Source organism: Bactrocera dorsalis, chromosome 1 (genome assembly GCF_023373825.1).
Source record: "Bactrocera dorsalis isolate Fly_Bdor chromosome 1, ASM2337382v1, whole genome shotgun sequence".
Classification (NCBI taxonomy): Eukaryota; Metazoa; Arthropoda; class Insecta; order Diptera; family Tephritidae; genus Bactrocera; species Bactrocera dorsalis.
The window spans coordinates 77816393-77835342 of NC_064303.1; the positions used below are offsets into that span (position 1 = coordinate 77816393).

Here is an 18950-nt window from a genome sequence, read left to right on the forward strand (position 1 = left end):
CGTGAAAGGACAATAACTTAATCGTCAGAGGACACAACATAATTTATACAAATATTATATTAAGCATTTATAAATGTGACGACCGAACCGATATGCCGACTAACAGCCGCTATACACTTTTGAGTTTGAACTTTGCAAATAAATATAAAATGAATGGAGTAAAGTTATATGGTCAGATGAAACAAAAATGAAAAAAAAAAACGTTAACTTCGGCAGCACCGAAGCTAATAAACCCTTCACAGGTGCAATTCTTTTAATAACTATGTGTTCAGTTTGTATGGAAGCTACTCGTATACGCTATAGTAATCCGATCTGAACAATTATTTCGGAGATTATATTATTACCTTAAGCAGTAATTCAAGTCAAATTTGAGAAGATACCACGTCAAATGCGAAAGTTTTCCACACAAGTATTAAAAATTAGTACTAGATTACTTTAGAGCTGCATACTAGCACAAGTAAATTTATTTATTATTTCTTGAGAGTTGGATACTAAGCTTTTTAACCAACACCCTTACTATAATAATAACTATTTGTCCCTAAGAAAGTTTCACCTCGTCGCAATTGTAGGTATTTTGACAGGTCCCTGTCCAATAGGCCACATGAGGTGAGGCTAATATCGGTATTCTGCTTGTCACGATTGTCTCATGTCTCTAATTGTCGCAATCGTAATTTAGGATTTGTCAGCGGTGTAAGAAGCCATGGCTCCACTGAATATCCCGAATCAACCAAAAAACAATTTAAAAGCTCCATCAGAGTGTTCTCTTATAAGCATTATCCTTGTTGGCGATGTAATTAATTAATTACGATTGTGACAATTAGAGACATGAGACAATCGTGACAAGCAGAATACCGATATAAATATCATATTGTATTTTTATACTCTTGCAACATATTACTACAAAGTATAACCTAACGATTGCATTTATCGCCTAAAACTAATCGAAATATATGTACATATATGTATGTATAAGGTTATAAAAAAGGTTTTCGATTAATGACGTTTTGTGCTTGTGGCAGTGGTCTCATAAAGCCCATTTACGGACTCCTTCCTTCTTTTTTGTTTCATTGTGATATATTACGCAAATTACGTGTTTTAATCCCGCGAATATGTGTGAATACATTAATTTCCATAAATAAAATAATAATATTTATATACAAAGTTCCAAGTATAAATAAATATCCATTTATAGAAGTTTATTTCGGAAATTATTAATTTCTATCCACGCTTACTTTTATTAACACTAGTACGAGGTAGGATTTGGCTTTGTACGTAATAACTGTTTATTCTGAGCAACTATATGCTGCCAATGGTTGCATTCACGCAATTGTGCTTGATATTCGTCTAAAGTTTCATAAAGCACCGGATAGAGTTGTGGAAGTATGCCATGATCCAATGTCGGAAATAAATGATGTAGAAAATGATCCCCAAAATGCGTTAACACCAAAAACTGCGAACCTTTGATATCACTACGATCGATTATTGTGTCCAATTGATAAAGACCCCAATCTCGGTCTTCACGACTTGCATCGCCATCATGAAAAATTTTTGGGCCATGATGTCCGGCATTCAAACCAATTACGCCAAAAATTAAACTTGCGAAACCAATGATGACCACCCATTGTCTGAGTACAGTCAAAATAGGCACTTGTGCTACAAACATCATAAACAACGGCAATATAAATCCGATCACGTCGTGCCAAAATAAAATGTTCTTTCTAAATAGGGAAACTATAATTCTATATGTATAGTAAAATTTTCAAATTAAATGTATGAGAGATAATATTTATGAGCAATGCGTTTTTTACCTCAATATTATCTGGAAAGGAAATATAAACGTATAAACAATAGGTTGTATGGCGACGCTAAGAAGACGAAACCATTTCGTATGAAGTTGTGAGTTTGGCCACCAACAAAGATAAGGTTCAAAAAGAGACATCTCGAGGTCAATTAAGGAGTTCGGGTAGACATGATGAGACATAGCGTGCAAAACACGCCAGTTACAAAAATTCATAAGCGAAAAGTTAAAAGTATACATCTGCCAATTGTCCTTACGATGCAGGTAGTTGTGCGTAGCAATAGTTAGCCATGAGAGTGAGAGGCCTGCGAGTAATTCGTATATTACATAACCAGTATACGAGCAGGCGAAAGCCAATGCAAAAGTAGATAGCAAGAGACCAAAGTGTATAACCTAAGGATAAAAAAGTCGAGTTAAAGTAAAGTCTTTCTGAAGAACTATACAAAATTATACATCTGTTCGTCGTTCAGGGGAATGATCCAGATTTTTCAGCTTATCACGCACTCGCGACTTGAGCACTCTATAGAAACCATTATCGTGTAGTGTTAACTTGTAATTGCGCGGTTTAGTAGTACTGCGAACGTGAAATTGGGTTAGCATATTTTCTGGCGTCTTTGATATATGATGTGATTCAAATGCTTCGGTTATATCGGTACCCTTTGTCCATTCTAACCAGAATGATCCACCTGGATGACTTGATATAAAATTGGTAAGGTCATAAAGTTCATCTTTGATCCGCCATAAGCCTTCCGCTGCATCGTCCTTTTGTTTGGCTGCTATCCAGCTGTTAAAAAAATAAATATTCGAATTATTTGTTTTCATTAGATTCAATGTGGTACTTTTAACTTTCCAGCTTTTCCTTTTACATTATTCTTTACTGTTTTGGATGTATAGCACAACGATAACTCTTCTACCGATACGTTTACAGTGTCGATAGAAAACCATTTTGTCTCCTTTTCTTTTATAATATCACAACATTGTTGCATTGGGTATAATAGGTGTGTTCATCTAGCTCTTATTTCTAACACCTTAAATTAATCCGGCGTTATTCGAAAAAATAAGTGCTTTAACTCTAATCATTCACTATACAGTACAGTAAATCTTTTTCAACACGGTAGGTATGTTGCTAAGAAAACGGTGTAAACCAAAATCGTGTAAAAAAATACACGATTCGTATGTAAATTTGGGGATCTGTTCCAAAACCTAAAAAAAATTGTGTAAAATGAAAACATTCAAATATTTTCTTTAAAAACCGTGCAAAGTGCTACATATTAAACTCCAATAAGTAATACTAAAATAAAACAATTCATATTTATTACAAGAAAATAATTTTGTTTACAGTTTAAATTCAATCCATAAATTCAAATAAAAATCAAAAAAATTAGGAAAAAAGAGTACGTACTCATCGCTAGTTGATAACAATCGTGTATGTTCTTTATGAACTCTCTTAAAAATAGCACTGTCGTCAGAAGATACTTATGTTTAAAAAACTGTTGGGTTTTGTTCTAATGCAGAATTATCTGCATTATTAATTCTTCTATAGGCGTGTCTGTTATAAAGTCTGTTAAAAGATGTTGTTTTTTTTTGTTTCTCCAGTTGTTTAGATAATTCTTGATACCCAACAACACAAGATTTAAATTTACGGTGGAATTGTAATACACACTCCATGTCAGGATCATAAACAAGAAAATGTTGTTCCGAACTTGTAGAGAGTTTCAAATCTTCACGAATTAAATGAGTCGTTAAAACCTGACCTTCACCTTCGTACCATATCTAAATCTTTATTTTTATTGATAGCCATAATTTCAATTAAGTCGTCATCATCAATAGGACCTTCTTGTATTAATTCATCGATGTTAGCCGTTTGAATCTTGTCTAACCCATCGCCACCTATATTATTTGAAATACTTATAATCTCAGAACAAATTTCTGATCTTTGCACCACTGAAGTTCCACTTTGAACGAAAGCTGGTAAAATATTTTTCCAACAAGCACTTAAGGCTGATTGCCGCAACTGTTGAAAAAGGAAACATGTGTAATGCAATCCAAAATATTAAACTTTTTCAATGCTTCCATAACCTTCAAATTGCTTTCTTCCACTGAATCTAAAACATATCTTCACGTTTGCTTGATGTAGTACATTTTAAATGTATGCCCTGGTCGAGTGACTGGTATTAGGCACAGAGAAGTGGTATTAGGCGGCAAAAACAGCAACTAAATACTCGAATGTACCAGCACTGGGTGGCTAGGTACATTATCAACAAGCAAAAGTATTTTGAAACCTAAACCTTTTTGTGTGATATATTTCTGGACTTCAGGAAAAAATACAGTTATTACACCATAGATTAACTGTAATCCATGCCTTTTTATTCGCTATAACATGAAAATATATTTTCCTTTTGAAGCTCTTGGCATAAACGATTTTTTGATTAAGAGTGGCCTCAAAATTTTATCGACAGATGCGTTACTGCAAAGCAAGAGGGTCACCCAATCTTTGGCTGCTTTAAAGCCACCAGCTGTCTTTTGAGATTTTGCTATGAATGTTCTGTATATTTGTCCTCTTGAATTATTTTTGCTAGTTTATCCTGATAGTTTTTTGTAGCATTTTCGTCTGCTGATGCCAATTCTCCTTCAATTTTTACATTGTAAAAATCGTGCATTTCCAGAAAACCTGTCAGCAATTCATGTCTTGCATCCAAAGCAGTTTTATTAGGTCCCTGATGGGATACTGATGGTTCTAACTCATGAAGTCGTTTGTTTAATCTAAGTGCTTTCTCTTTAATAATCTTCCCATCTATAGGAATTTTTTTCCTGTAAATATTCAATCCATAACACTACATGGTTTCAGTTTTCTCCAAAGTAGAATTTCAACTATAAGAAGTAGTTTTTGAACTAAGAGCTGACCCAGAAAATATTGATTGTCTAATGAAACTCTCATTTCCGTTTAAACCAAAAGCTCTGCCAACAAATGTTGAACCACTTCTTAGACAGTCTATAATTTTTATTTTCGTTTCTAATGAAATAGTTTGTCTCTTCAGAATACGTATGCTATTGTATTAATAAGGGCGCTGTGAAAACGAAATAAAAATTGCTTTCTAAGATAACAATCTAACACAACTTCACCTTTTGAAAAGTTATTAACTATTCCAATTATGTATTTTGATGATTTCACCAATTTCTAAAAAAATAACTAACTTTAACTTAGCACTTTATTGAAATTATATATTGCGTCATCAGAAAACTGATGTGTTAAATAAAAAAGGTATTTAAACGCTGCAGAAAATCATGTAAAAAATTAAAAAAATGAATTTGGGGTAAAATAAAAATAACGTGTAAAAAAATTTAATATTTCTTCTTGGCAAATCTTGTTATTTCAATCGTGTAGAAAAATACCGTGTAAAAAAAGATTTTGTTGTAAATAAGTTTAAGTCAAGAATCTATCACTTTTTATTGCTTAAGCTAATTTCACTATTTTACAAGATTACAAAAAAAAAAAGAAATTTTATACATAACAGAATATTTCCTAAATTTATATTTTCATAAAAAATGCGAAAGTACCAAAACGTCGCTGCTCCGTTAAATAGCACTTCCTACATTCCTGCTTTGATGGTAGACATTAGTAAAATATCACTCGTGTTATATAGCATGAATGCAAACACCACACATTTCATTACACTTCTTAATAAATCTGAAGGAAAAGTTTGCGACTGATGTGCTAAGAGCTCTGTAGGGTATTTGGAGTATCCTGATTACGAATTTGAGTTCAAAAATTACAGCCATTTTTTTTTAATTTTAGTAAATGGTGGTGGTTTGACCTTTACACTCCATAACTACAACACTAAAGATGATACTTGCTATGTAATTTTTACTAAAATTTTCGGCTTTATCAACACAAATTTGCAAGGAACGGCCTCTAACATCACAATTGCAAATGACTGTAACTGAATCGCTTTCGTTAACGCAAGCATGGAAGTATGTATGGAGTATGAAATTCATTAAGGCATGATAGCCCTATTTCATGCGTATGACCTGTAAAATTTGCTTGGATTTTATTTTGTATACATTGCACTGGAAATATTTAAAATGGAAGGTTCATCGATGAAATAAGTAATTTATATTAAATAGGAAAATATTACATTTTATTTCGTAACTCTCTTCACTATAAACATTTTAGTATGTTGGCATAAAACACGAATAATGAATCTTACATTTTTGAGCATGTTTTTGTTTTTTATCTTTTTATTGATATTAAGAATAATTCAACTTGATTTGTTAGCATTTCTAAGCATTATTTTTAATTACAGTCAAAAGCTATTCCAAATCGAATTGCGGTTTCAAACCGGCAGATTAGCGGGTATTTAATTTGTATAAAGTTAAACTTAAAAATGCGCATTTCTGTTTAAGAAATTGCGTTTTATTTAGGAACCTGTTATTTCTTACGATATAATACAGTTATATTGATTCTTTTATTCTAATGAATGAAATTAATTAAGATTTTACAAGAAAATGACGTTTATAAGTTAAAATTAATGCTGAAACAAACCATTAAACACTCACTTTGCTACTTTGTACCTGTTTATTACTAGCTCGATTAGCTCCAGTTCATTATTTAACTTTTAAATCCACCAATGTATATACGTATAATTTGTGTATATTGCTTTCATGCGCAATAACTTCATTTATTTATTTAATTCAATGTTATTATGTAACTTTTTATTAAAGAGCTAACACATTTTTCAGATTTGACAAACTAAATACACTTTATACATTAATGACAACTTTGGCTTACTAGGTAAGGATAAGGTTAATTAACATAAAACCAGAGTCAGAATTCAAAAATGAAATTGATAATCTGATTTTTATCCAAGATAGGTGGGATTAGAACATGAAAATTAAATTCAAAATTAAAAACTGTTAAAACATACATCGTTTGAAGGTATTGAAGATGATGTATTTTTATTCTGTAAAGCAAGGATAAGCTCTGATGCCCAACTTTGATACATATATTTTTTAAAGCACTTTCAGCCATACTCGTGTTCTGGGCGCGATATAACGGTATAGAAAATCAGTAATAATTCAGATTTGATTAAAGTTACCGAACACTTTACTAAGAGCACATATTTCACAGACCAACCTTTATAAGTTAAACAAAAATATAAGTGTTTTTCACTTGTTCGTTGTGTGATAAAAAAATATAACTCGTGCTCACAGATGTTTCCAGAATTAAATCAGAATTGTTTAAAATAATGAAAAATAAGAAAACAGTAAGTTTGTGCAAGTATGTTATAATTAGAATATTAATATATATGTATGTGCTTCTCCTGTTCGCTGTTTTGCGAAAAGTGCAATGTCTAAAAAGCTTAAGCAAACGTTGATGGCTATACTCGCGTAAGCGGTGTTTACGCCAATTAAGAATAAGAAGAAACGTTGATGGAGTTTATATCACACTATTTGATATTAAATATTTAGTAATAGTTATGGTAAAAATAACTGTGCTAGAGATGATGATAATATTATACATTTACTAGATAGATTGTCCAAAATTCGTTGAGTTTTCAGCACTATAACTTTATTCCTCAATAAACTTACCCCTCACAAGTCTTGATCAGTTTTTCGCGATATACTGGGTATTTTCTCAATATTTTTGATACTCTCCAATCTTCTTGTTTTAGGTTGGTCATCTCGTTTGAAATAACAGAGCCTTAACTTTTTATTTTAAATTCGTTTATAAATAAAAATATTCGAATTCTTATCGTGCGGTGCACATTAACTAGCTATTCCCATACAACAAATAAGACGATTGTAAAAAGAAATGCCTCTGTAAACTTCGATTAAGTATACAGCAAAACGAGCTCAACTAAAATTATTCGTACTCAATATGCAAAATACTGAGGTCAACGGTCTTTGTATCTCTAATAGATTAGCAACTTGAATTTGCAATAAACAAACTAATATTTCGTATAATTGAGTGACGTTCTGAGCGTTTTTCCAAATGGGAATTGAATTGAATTATTCGGTAAGCTATTACTTGTGCGACACACTGCGTTCTTCTTTATTGACTAAGACCCCGCAGCTGCACTCAACGCGCTTTTGTTTGGCTCCGTGTGTCCATGAGTGTTCGTAAATTACGAAGTCGGATAAAATTAATACATATGTATACATATTTTGTATACGCTATTCAGTTAAACTGTTGATGTTTTTGTACGAATTAAATACACCCATATGTATGAGCTACGATACTATCAGTCAAGCAAAGAGCTTACTTACTTTCGCTGTTGTAATCTTCACATATTCATAAGAGCTTTAAATGGTTTACATATGTATAAATAATTAATATAATTAATATAACATAACCTTAAAATCTATGTCAAATACAGTTTAGTTTGTCCATTAATTGTTTGCAAAATGAAAAAGAGTATAAAAATTAATTTTTAAATAATTATTATTAATTAATTTTTACATTTTTAATTTTTAAATTTTTAATTTTTCGTAAATTATGAAATTTTTTTTTTAATTCAAATATTTATTATTTTTATAAATAATGAACAAAAGTTCAATAATGTAAAGCAGGAAAATAAAAAAAAACATAAAAACTCATTAAACTACAAATTGTTTACTGTCAATTAATTGTTTGCAAAATGCAAAATTAAATTTTATAATAATTACGTCATCCCAGTAGAAAGTGGGCTTGGTAAAATTGCAAAGCCGAGGGCAAATTGCTTCTCAATATTAAATGCAGACAGCAGCGCATTTTTTAAGCTATGGGCAATGAGGTCCACCTATTCAGACGTGCGAATCACACCTTAAAACCAGTGAGGGAGGGCTAAAAAATTTTGCTTGTGATTTTTTAAACTTATAATACCGGGGCCACGACGATTTATTTTTAATTTTCAAATCATGGATGGTTCGATTTCCCGCATCTACAATACTGAGCTTCTTATGGGACCAAGGCTAAGAGCTTTCACGAACGGATGAATGGACAGACAATCATCTGGATCTCATTAGCTTGATTATTTATACATACATATGTAACTCCATATATATCTCTATTTTTACCCAATGACATAATACTAATTAATATATTCACGCTAAATTGAAAAATGATCTTATATTGAAACATTAAATGAAACAAAGGGACTAAATCTAAAATATTGGATAAGAGTCACACATTAGTTTTGAAATGAAATGACTTTGCCAGGTATATCAGGAATAGGGATTAAAGAATTTTTACCCAGTTTCGTATATATTGATATTGGGTAGTTGGAAAAGTCTTTTCGTAGTTCTAATCAATTTTGTTTACAACATCACAAATTGCAATGGTGGCTTGCGTGGTGTTCTTCCCTTTTTCATAAAAAAATTCAAAATATAGCAAATTTCTTCATTATTTTCACTCATATTTGAACAGCTGTAACTTATTACAGCCGGTTGTAGATTTTAAACTCTCTCTTATGTCTAGAGTATTGAAAAAGTACATATGTGTTCAGTACTAGCACTCTGCACACGTCGAACAATACGGACTAACGTTATTTTAATTTGAACAGATATTTTCTAAAGCATAAATGGACGCTCAGTATTTGCGTTAGATGGAAATTTAGGCCTCCATGTCGTCTTTTTATCCACTAATTAATGTCTGTCATCCTTTGGTTGAGGTTTGTCACCACTGTTGCCACACTGTAAAGCTCTTGGTTATCTCCTCTTTTAACATATGTATATAATTAAAAATAAAACCAGGATTTTAAGCTATAATTGTCACTTACGTTTCGTTTAAGAATATGTAGACACAATTGAAGAAAACAAGCTAAAATTTTTACGTTGTGAAAATAGCGTAATCGAAAAGCCGTAAGTTGTTCAAAGATGATCGGCAAAATGATTGGTTATAAACTGTATTAATCTTCTATGCCTATGAGCAGGGTTGGAACTGTCACCGAATGTATCAAATTTTGAATAATTAAACGAAGTTCTATTATACTGACTTTTGCCAATTGATCTGGTGGAAAATGCTTTACCCGGGCCAATCGCAAACGCTCGGTTTGAGTAAGTAGTTAGGATTGAAAGCTGCTCAAAAGCAATACTTGGAGACAAGTAGCTCGAACTAGACGATACTTCATTGACTTTACGGCAGCTTCTTAACGTCGCCTTGATTTGGAGTTACAGGAGTCATAAATCGCCATTCCGTACCTCTTCATCCGTTAATAATGGTCAATAAAAACTATTGAAGTTAAGTTTATCACCATGTTTGGTGAACTGCTCTTGTTTTGATGCATAAATAAACCGCAGTCCAGTGTTTTATAAGCTGATTCCCATCGTTTTTATCCGATCTTACTCGATCGGAGAGTAAGGTCTTTTGGACCTTAATATGATGACTATGTCGCACGCAAATAATACACCTGTGCAGTTATCTTCTTAGTGCACTCCGTAGACGCGAATCCAGTAATTTTGACGAATGATTTGCATTATAATTCATTATTCATGTTTTCATCAATGTTCTTATTATGAGGCACTAAGTGTAAGATTATTATGAAAGATAAATTATTTTTTAATAATCCCAGTTTTTCAGCAGCCTAAGAGCGCATTCTTTATGAGAAGAGTAGTCGGGCCATTTTTTCATCACCCCATCTTATACATTAAGCGAAGATGGCGAAGCACTTTTGTGGGTAACTCTTGACCATTGCTATTAGTTAAAAGCAACAAAGCAAATAGATAGCATACGTACCAGAGTCCTAACGGAAGTCATGACTATAAAACCCGGTTTGTTTGTAAAAATGTGCACCTAGTGTATAATAGAAAGAGAGCTCCCCGACCGGTGGAAGAAATAGCGTGGTTCTACTCCCAAACCTAAAAATGGTTGATAGTGCGAAATGTGCAGTAAGTGGCAAAAGACGGAAAGGTGGCATAAAAAGCGAGTTAATTACCTTAGGTTATTCTTGTAAACACAGTTTAAGAAAACAAGGTGATCTTTTTACATTGAAAAAATTACAAAAAAGACAAAAGATGTTTATTATTCAAATTCAACTTAAGACTAAGGGTACCCGCAGAGGGAACGCTCAAAGTCAAAGATCCGAGCCCAAATGAGAAAATCCGGTCGGCTTGACTGTAAGCGTTCACTCTGCGGGCATATTTACTAATATACCTTGATAAACCTTGAGCAACGCGTTAAAGCCGACACGATATCTCTAAATAAAGCGGCAACTTTACGTTTTTTCACAATATTACCATAAATTGTGAAATTAGTACAAAAGAAATAATATGCAAAACGAAGTAATTTTTTTATAATACTTTCATTCCTTTGTAACAGGTGATCCAAGTAGAGATATTTTTTCACAGATCGCGCGTGAGTCCTGTCAAGCTGTCATATTATTTTTGTTCTGTATTATTTGGCATTTCATTATGGAAAGACTTATGCCTGAACAGCGTTTACAAATCGGTCAACTTTATTACATTATTCTATAGACCACGTCCAGCACACAGTGAATAAAATGTGGCAGCGGTAGCTGAGAGTGTACACGAAGGCTATGGATAGTAGATTCGGTGCCGTTCACAGCTACTCGCACTGACGCATGAAATAACTTGGCGCATTTTACTACGATATGTTAAACATAAAGCGTATAAAATACAGATTGTGAAAGAACTGAAGCCGCTCGACATCGCCTCGCTCTATGGACTTCTGAAAAATTCCAAGAACATCCGACGTTTTCGAGCCAAATTTGTTTTCTGGCTCAAAGGGTATGTAAACAAGCAAATTTTTTTTCTAAAAGTCAAGAATTCCCTTACCTCCAAATAATTAAGGGACTCCTCCCCCTTCCCGTCGAATAACATGGGTATGGTCGGATAAGGGAGATTATCCAGATCAACAATATAAATATATATATCACATACATATATATGTCAATTTTTTTTCGCGTTGAACTTTTTTTTTGGTAACACTGATTATTTGACAGTTTTGTAACTCATTTGTTATTCTTAAACAATCAGAACTCAACAAAAGGTTAAGTATTGAATTAAAACTGTTTTTGTACTATATAATGTTAAATAAATGTGTACAGACGAATTAGTGAAGGGCTAGTGGACACAAAAGTGGAAAATTAATTTTATATCGAGAAAATACGTACCTCAAATAGTGGTAATTAGTTAAACTATATACTATGAATACTAAGTACTAGTTAACCAATAGTTAATATTTTAGTTTACCAATGGTTAACTAATAACTGTGAATTCGGCCCTTAAACACTTACGCTACCTCACATATTTTCTTCATCAATTGTCAACTACAGTTTTATCGAGTGAGAGGCAAAAACAATCAAAAAAAATAAATAAATTTAATTTCTTTAAATAAATTTTGTATTCGTTCAATAATAATTTTAAATAAACAATTTGGACATTCTTGACAGAATAAAAATCTGTGGAGTAAAGATGCCACCCATTGTTTATCACATATTCTGAGAAATATGCAGATTAGTATTTTCAAGAAAATTTTTTTGTGGAACTAACTGGATTTAATTACCGAAGAAATTTATATGTGCTACATTTTTTTGCCCGATCAAGTGGTTCAGTTAAACGGGGAAACCAATTGACCATCAAATAACCGAAAAGTACTGTCATATGATGACTTATTTATACGATACATATACATATAAACATTTACTTCACAAGTCTTTCTTTCAAATTGCATGTTCGGCTTCCTTGCTTGATTTTTGGACGTAAAATTCATATGTACGTACTTGTGTGTTTACATGGGTATGTTTATTAGTGTTAGTATCTGTGGTACTAAATTGTGCTTTTGCTAGCATTTTAACAGCAATGTCGTTGTTGAATACACTATTTACTTGCGAATGTAATGTGTTTTTTGTATGTTATGAGTGTTGTTTTAGTACAAACATTTTATAATATTTACGAAGGATATGGTCGGATAGAGGAGATTATCCTGATCAAGGATATATATCGTTATAGAAGAAGGAAGCTTATAGTTTTCGAGATATTCGCGTTTAAAGTTGAAAATTTGCAATATTTTAATTACATATTTTCTATATATAAAATTAATTTTGCACTTATATTTTTGACTTTTATATCCACTAGCATTTCACTAATTCGTTTGTAAACATTTATTTTAAATTATATATTAGCAAAACCGTTTTAATTCAATTTTTAACTTGTTAAAATTTATTTACTTAAAAATAACAAAAGAGCTACAAACTGTCGAATAATCAGTGTTACCTTATCAACATCATTTGTAAAATAACTAAACGAAATAAAGTAAACAGATTATACCCCAAATACGAGAATCAACAACCTTTAAAAAAATAACCCTGGTCGGTCCAACACCGGGGTGTATCAATATATAATGTTTCTTTATATATTTTTTTTTTGTTAGTTAGTATGGTAACACTGATTATTTGACAGTTTGTAATTCATTCGTTATTCTTAAATAATCATAATTCAACAATAAGTTAAATGTATATTAAAAGCTATTTTTGCACTATATTATATAAAATAAATGTGTAAAAATGAATTAGTGATGTGTAAGTGTATATAAAATTGAAAAATATAAGTGCAAAATTAATTTTGTATATAGAAAACATGTAATTAAAATATTGCAAATTTTCAACTTTAAACGCGAATATCTCGAAAACTATAAGCTTTTCTGCGGCTACAACTCTTGATCTTGATCTTGATATATATTCTTGATCTGGAGAATCTCCTCTATCCGACCATACCCATTTTATTCCCGAAATCTTGGGACGGTATACTAAAGCCGACCCTGTTAAACGATCGTGAGAACGTGTCAGTGAACGAAAGAAAAGTGATGAATGCTCCAAAGCCACCGCCGTTAATCATACCTGGGATTTATAACATACGCAAAATGATAAACTCTGTTTCAAGTATAATTGCCAAAAAAGTTTTTAGATATAAATCGCTGAGTGATGGAAAAATTGGAGTTATTATAAATCTATGGCAGCCCAAGGCAAGGCAAGGCAAGAAGCACTCCCAGGATGCGGTGACATACGTGCGGAATTATGGATCGCGGTCAATCAGCAAGCGATCATCACAGCACGACTTTTCAAACAACAGCTGCGATGTTTGATTGACTTTATCTTGAAGCAACGTATATGTATATCGTACTGTTGGATGCTAGATGTACTCTGTTGAGTGGCAAAATAGAGGTTTTCGGCACGCACACATTCTTCTTTGGATGGTGGATGATGGTTACACCAGATCAAATTGATGAAATTATTTCTCCGGAAATTCCTGATGTAGAGAAAGATCCAGTATTATATGAAGTGGTGGAAACCAATATGGTTCATGGACCTTGCGGACACTACAATCCCTTTTCGGTTTGTATGTCTGACAATAAATGCACGAAACAGTATCCACGTGCTTTTCTTTCGGAAACACAAACTGGAAATGATGGATATCAACTCTATCGGCGTCGCTCACCAGATAACAGAACATTCAGCATTCAACTTAGGAGAGTGAATATCGAAGTTGACAACACATGGATCGTACTATATTCACCATTATTGTCAAATTCATATTCAAAACTCCTATCAGTGTTTAGTATTGCAGTTTGGTGAAATCGATAAAATACGTTTGTAAGTACGTCACCAAAGGAGGCAACATGGCGATTATTGGTCTTGAACGATACGGTCGATACGTGAACTGCAATAAAGCGCTTTGTAGGATATTTACTTTTGCAATTCATGAACGTTTTCCGACTGTTGTGCGTCTCGCAGTTAATTTGGAGAATGGGCAAAAGGTGTATTTCAACCCAGATAATACAGTATAGCCAGCGGAAACATCGCCAGCAACAAAATTGACATTGTCGAGTTTTTTCTCAACATTCGTCAGTGATCCGTTTGTGAGAACATTGCTCTATTCGGAAATACCTTGATATCATACATGGAATGCATCGTCGAAGAAATAGTTACGCAGAAAGCAAGGCCAACCAGTAGATTGACATCCAGGTGTCTAATGCATTAGGACGAATTTACACAATCCACCCGAAAAACGACGATTGTTTATGTACGCGTATGAGAAATGTACGCGGTTCAACTATATTTGAGTCATTTCTTACTGTGAATGGTTCGATGTGTGCAAGTTTTGGAGAAGTAAGCCAGCAATTACATTTGCTGGAACACGTTAATCACTGGAATGAAAATGAAGTTCGCATTCTTTTCGATATAAACATCGACATTGCCAAAGACATTTTACATCGTCTTCGCTAAAAATTGGAAATGGTACAATTTCGGTTGATACTTCCGGTGGCTCGATATCAATTCACGAAAGATGAACTCATCACAAATGTTCGGACATTGGCTAAATTATCGTAACTACGATTCCTTGAGTGCACGCGCAATGTTAGCTGCCAAAAATAACGATGTTGTTGACTTAAACTGGAAGATTCAAAGTCAAATTCCGGGAGACTTGCGCTCATACAAATTGATCGATCGTCTTGACAATGAATACGATGCCGTGAATTATCCAGTGGTATTTTTAAATTCTTTGGACAGGTTTGGTATGCCACCGCATCATTTGCGTCTCAAAGTAGGATCCGTCGTTATTATGTTTTGCAATCTTCATGCGCCGAATACAAGGGGGAGAATGCTTGATTCTACGAATTCCTTTGAGTTCTAACGATTTTCCATTTCAGTTCAAAAGTATTTCGGCATAAATAAGGAAATGCTATGTTTTTCACACGGCCGTGGCGTGCTCACGAGTTGGAAAACCATCTTTTCTGTACACCGGAACAGAAACCAAAAAACGTTGTTTATAAAGCTGCTTACATTGAAAAAAAAAAAATGAAATGATAAATTTAACTTTCTTTTCATTTCAAAATACATAATTTTACGCAGGACAACGGCTGCGGGGTCAGCTAGTCTATATATGTATATAAAAGAAAGTTGTTGTTAGTTACACCATTCATAACTCAAGAACGGCTGCACGGATTTGGCTGAAAATTGGTGGGGAGGAAGCTTAGAACCAGGGTAAGAACATAGGCTACTTTTCATTTCTTTATATCTGAGTCCAATATATCTCATAAAAACAGAAATTATATTTCATATTTCAAATTATAAGTATTTGTTAAAAATTCATTTTTGTAGAAATCATTTGAGAATTTCATTTCTTCAAAAGAAAAACAAAAACAATAAAAAAAACATCACATCTGTATATATATAAAAGTTACACCGTTTATAACTGGACTGAAAATTGGTGGGAAGGCACTCAACCACGTCTCAGAATTCGTTATTTGTTGTTTTTGTTGGATTATGAACTTTCGAGGCACCCACTTTTCACAGAGCTTTCGCCTCTTTAGAGCATCATTGTCCTCAGTGCTCATTTCGCCTATTTACAGCTTAGCAAATATCTTATCAACGGTGGATTTCCCTGAGCCCAAATTCAACAGTATTTTCCCCCGAAAATGCTTTATTAACACACGAAATGCTTTAAGATCCATTTTTTTATAAACTAACAAAGTTTGCTTCACAAAAATGCTATATCTCATTAACTAATAGTTATAATCCAGCTAATAGAACTCATATAGATGGTAGTAGTATTATCTATGTATCAGCCACAGTGAAGCGTGGACGGATCCTCTAGTAATATCATAAAGAAAAGTTGTTAAGCATTTAGATAGTGTTAAGGAGTGTCTTCACACATATCAACCCTAACAGGGGCGATCATATAGAGTGGTGATAAAAGGTATTCACTTTTCCACTGATTTGCCAACAAATTTATGAGCTTAAGCACTTAAGTAATGCTACTATTAATGTAAAGGCTCCCCGTCAAACTGATGACATTGTTCAATGCCATCGATGTCAGGAATTTGGGCATACTAAAACGTATTGTCAAAAACCATATAAATGTGTAAAATGTAAACCCAAAGACACATTACCCACACGTGATAAGCTTGTCAAATGCATAAGAAACGGAGAGTCGATTTTTGAATGACTATAATGTACTCACATGCAGAAGAGAATAGTGTCAATAAACAATTTGTGTTTTGATTTTATATTTAGTTTGGTGTTTGCAATTCAGAAATGAATAGAAAATTAAATTATTTAAAAACAATTAAAACGCTTACTTCTGTTTTAGACGAAATAAAACATTCTTACAAATAAAAATTTTTTATATATGTACATACAAGTAGTCGCCTCTAATCATCCAAGTAACAGGACTCATGCTGGCTATGTAATCTTAATTAAGTCCTGTATCAAATATGACGACCTTGAACCAATTCATATTTTGCTGTATGTAAAGGTATTCCAACTCAGCTGTTAGATGCTATTAGCTCTGATGAACTAAGCTCTCGCCTATTACATTCAGTTACAACACTTCAGTTAATGTTAAGCAACGAAAATATTCTGCTTTATGCAATAAAAATGAAATTGGTGTTTTTCAAGATTGGATATCGCAAAATATAAAACTTAAACTTGTATTAAATCTCAAGTTGAACTGGATGATGTAGTTGAAGGTTTTACAAGCCTAATTCATGAAGCAGCTTTTGCTGCCAATCCCCAAAAAGGAATGAATTTACATCTCATAAATTAATTCAATTATCTGCAGAGATTAGGTCATTGATTCAGAGTAAAAGAAGAAAGTGGCAAATCAGTAGAAAGCCAATCGACAAAAATAAAGCCGAAAAAGAGCTAAAAGAAAAATTTAAAAATAAATCGATTTCCGATTGTATTGAGTGTTTTAATTATAACTAGAAATAATAAAGATCATTAGATTTGGAATGCTACATAACATGCCAATTGTCTCTACCAATGAAACATATTAAGCCCACGGAAATACGTTCGAAAATCAAGAATCTGAAAAATAAGAAATCTCTAGTATATGACAAAATTGATGCCAGAGTAGCTAAGTGCTTACCTAAAAAAGGAATTATGTTTCTTAAACTTATCTATAAGACAATACTAAGGCTTAATCAATGATGGTGCTCAAACCAGGTAAAGCCGAAAATGAAATCACTTCTTATAGACCAATCAGTTTGGTGTCTTTATTTTCCAAAATATTTGAAAACATATTTTGCTTAGAATATTGTCAATACTAAAGGAGAATATGGTGCTAACTGAACATCAATTTGGGTTTCGCCGTTATCACGGTACACCTGAACAATGCCAATTAATTATGCGGTGGCATTGCATTATTGACACTTTAGAACGTAAGGAATATAAAAATTAAAAAACATATAATTGCTGCTGGATTACCACAGGGAATCGTGCTTGGTCGTGTACTTTATACCATTTTTACCGCTGACATACCTGAAAGTGAAAATGTATTAATTGCTACTTATGCTGATAACACTGCTCTATTGTCGTCAAGCAAGAATTGAATAAGATACAAACTTGGTTAGATTGCTGGAAAATTAAAGTAAACGAGAAAAACTCAAGGAATGTTTTACATTAGGGCGAAGCGATAGTACTTGCTTGCTTTTAAATGGCAATGCCATACCTAAAAGTGATGGCGCTAAATAGGTCGGAATGCACTTGAACAAAAGGTTAATATGGAAACCGCACATACAAGCTAAAAATAAACAGTTAAACAGGCTACTCGGATACTACTTCATTACTGGCGAAGCTAGGCCTTCTTCACCTGGTCCTTCCAACGGAGTAGAGGTTCTCTGCTTCCCCCGGCGGTTACTGCGTCGAATAATTTTCACCCATTCGAACAACGTGACCTAGCAAGAGTAGCCGCTGTCTTTTAATTCGCTGAATTATGGCAATGTCGTCGTATATCTCATACATTTCATCGCTCCATCGAATGCGGTATTCGCCATGGCCAACGCGCAAAGGACCATAAATCTTTGGCGGAACCTTTCTCTCGAAACCTCTCAACGTGGACTCATCAGTTGTTGCCTTCCAAGCCTCTGCACCATATAGCAGGACGGGATTAATGAGTGACTTATAGGGTTTCTTTTTGTTCGGAGAGAGATCACTTTACTTCTCAATTGCCTACTCAATCCGAAGTAGCACCTGTTGGCAAGTGTTATCCTGCGTTGGATTTCGAGGCTGACATTGTTGGTGGTGTTTATACTGGTTCCCAGATAGACGAAATTATCTACGACTTCGAAGTTATGACTGTCAACAGTGATGTGGGTGCCTATTCGCAACGACTGGAAATATTTCGTCTTGCCCTCTTTCACTGCCAGACCCAT

General features: G+C 33.3%; 2 protein-coding genes across 2 annotated transcripts in view; one reads left to right on the forward strand and one right to left on the reverse strand.

Moving 5' to 3' along the window:
- Positions 1-18950, forward strand: part of LOC125776853 (SAFB-like transcription modulator) — a 502085-nt gene that overhangs the window by 152272 nt on the left and 330863 nt on the right. The gene's annotated exons all lie outside the window — the stretch shown is intronic.
- LOC105229557 (cytochrome b5-related protein) lies at positions 1150-8004 on the reverse strand. Its single transcript, XM_011209919.3, is given in 5 exon segments — positions 1150-1255; positions 1257-1739; positions 1809-2191; positions 2252-2582; positions 7388-8004. Coding segments are annotated over 5 exon segments (1326 nt in total). The 5' UTR covers positions 7480-8004; the 3' UTR covers positions 1150-1218.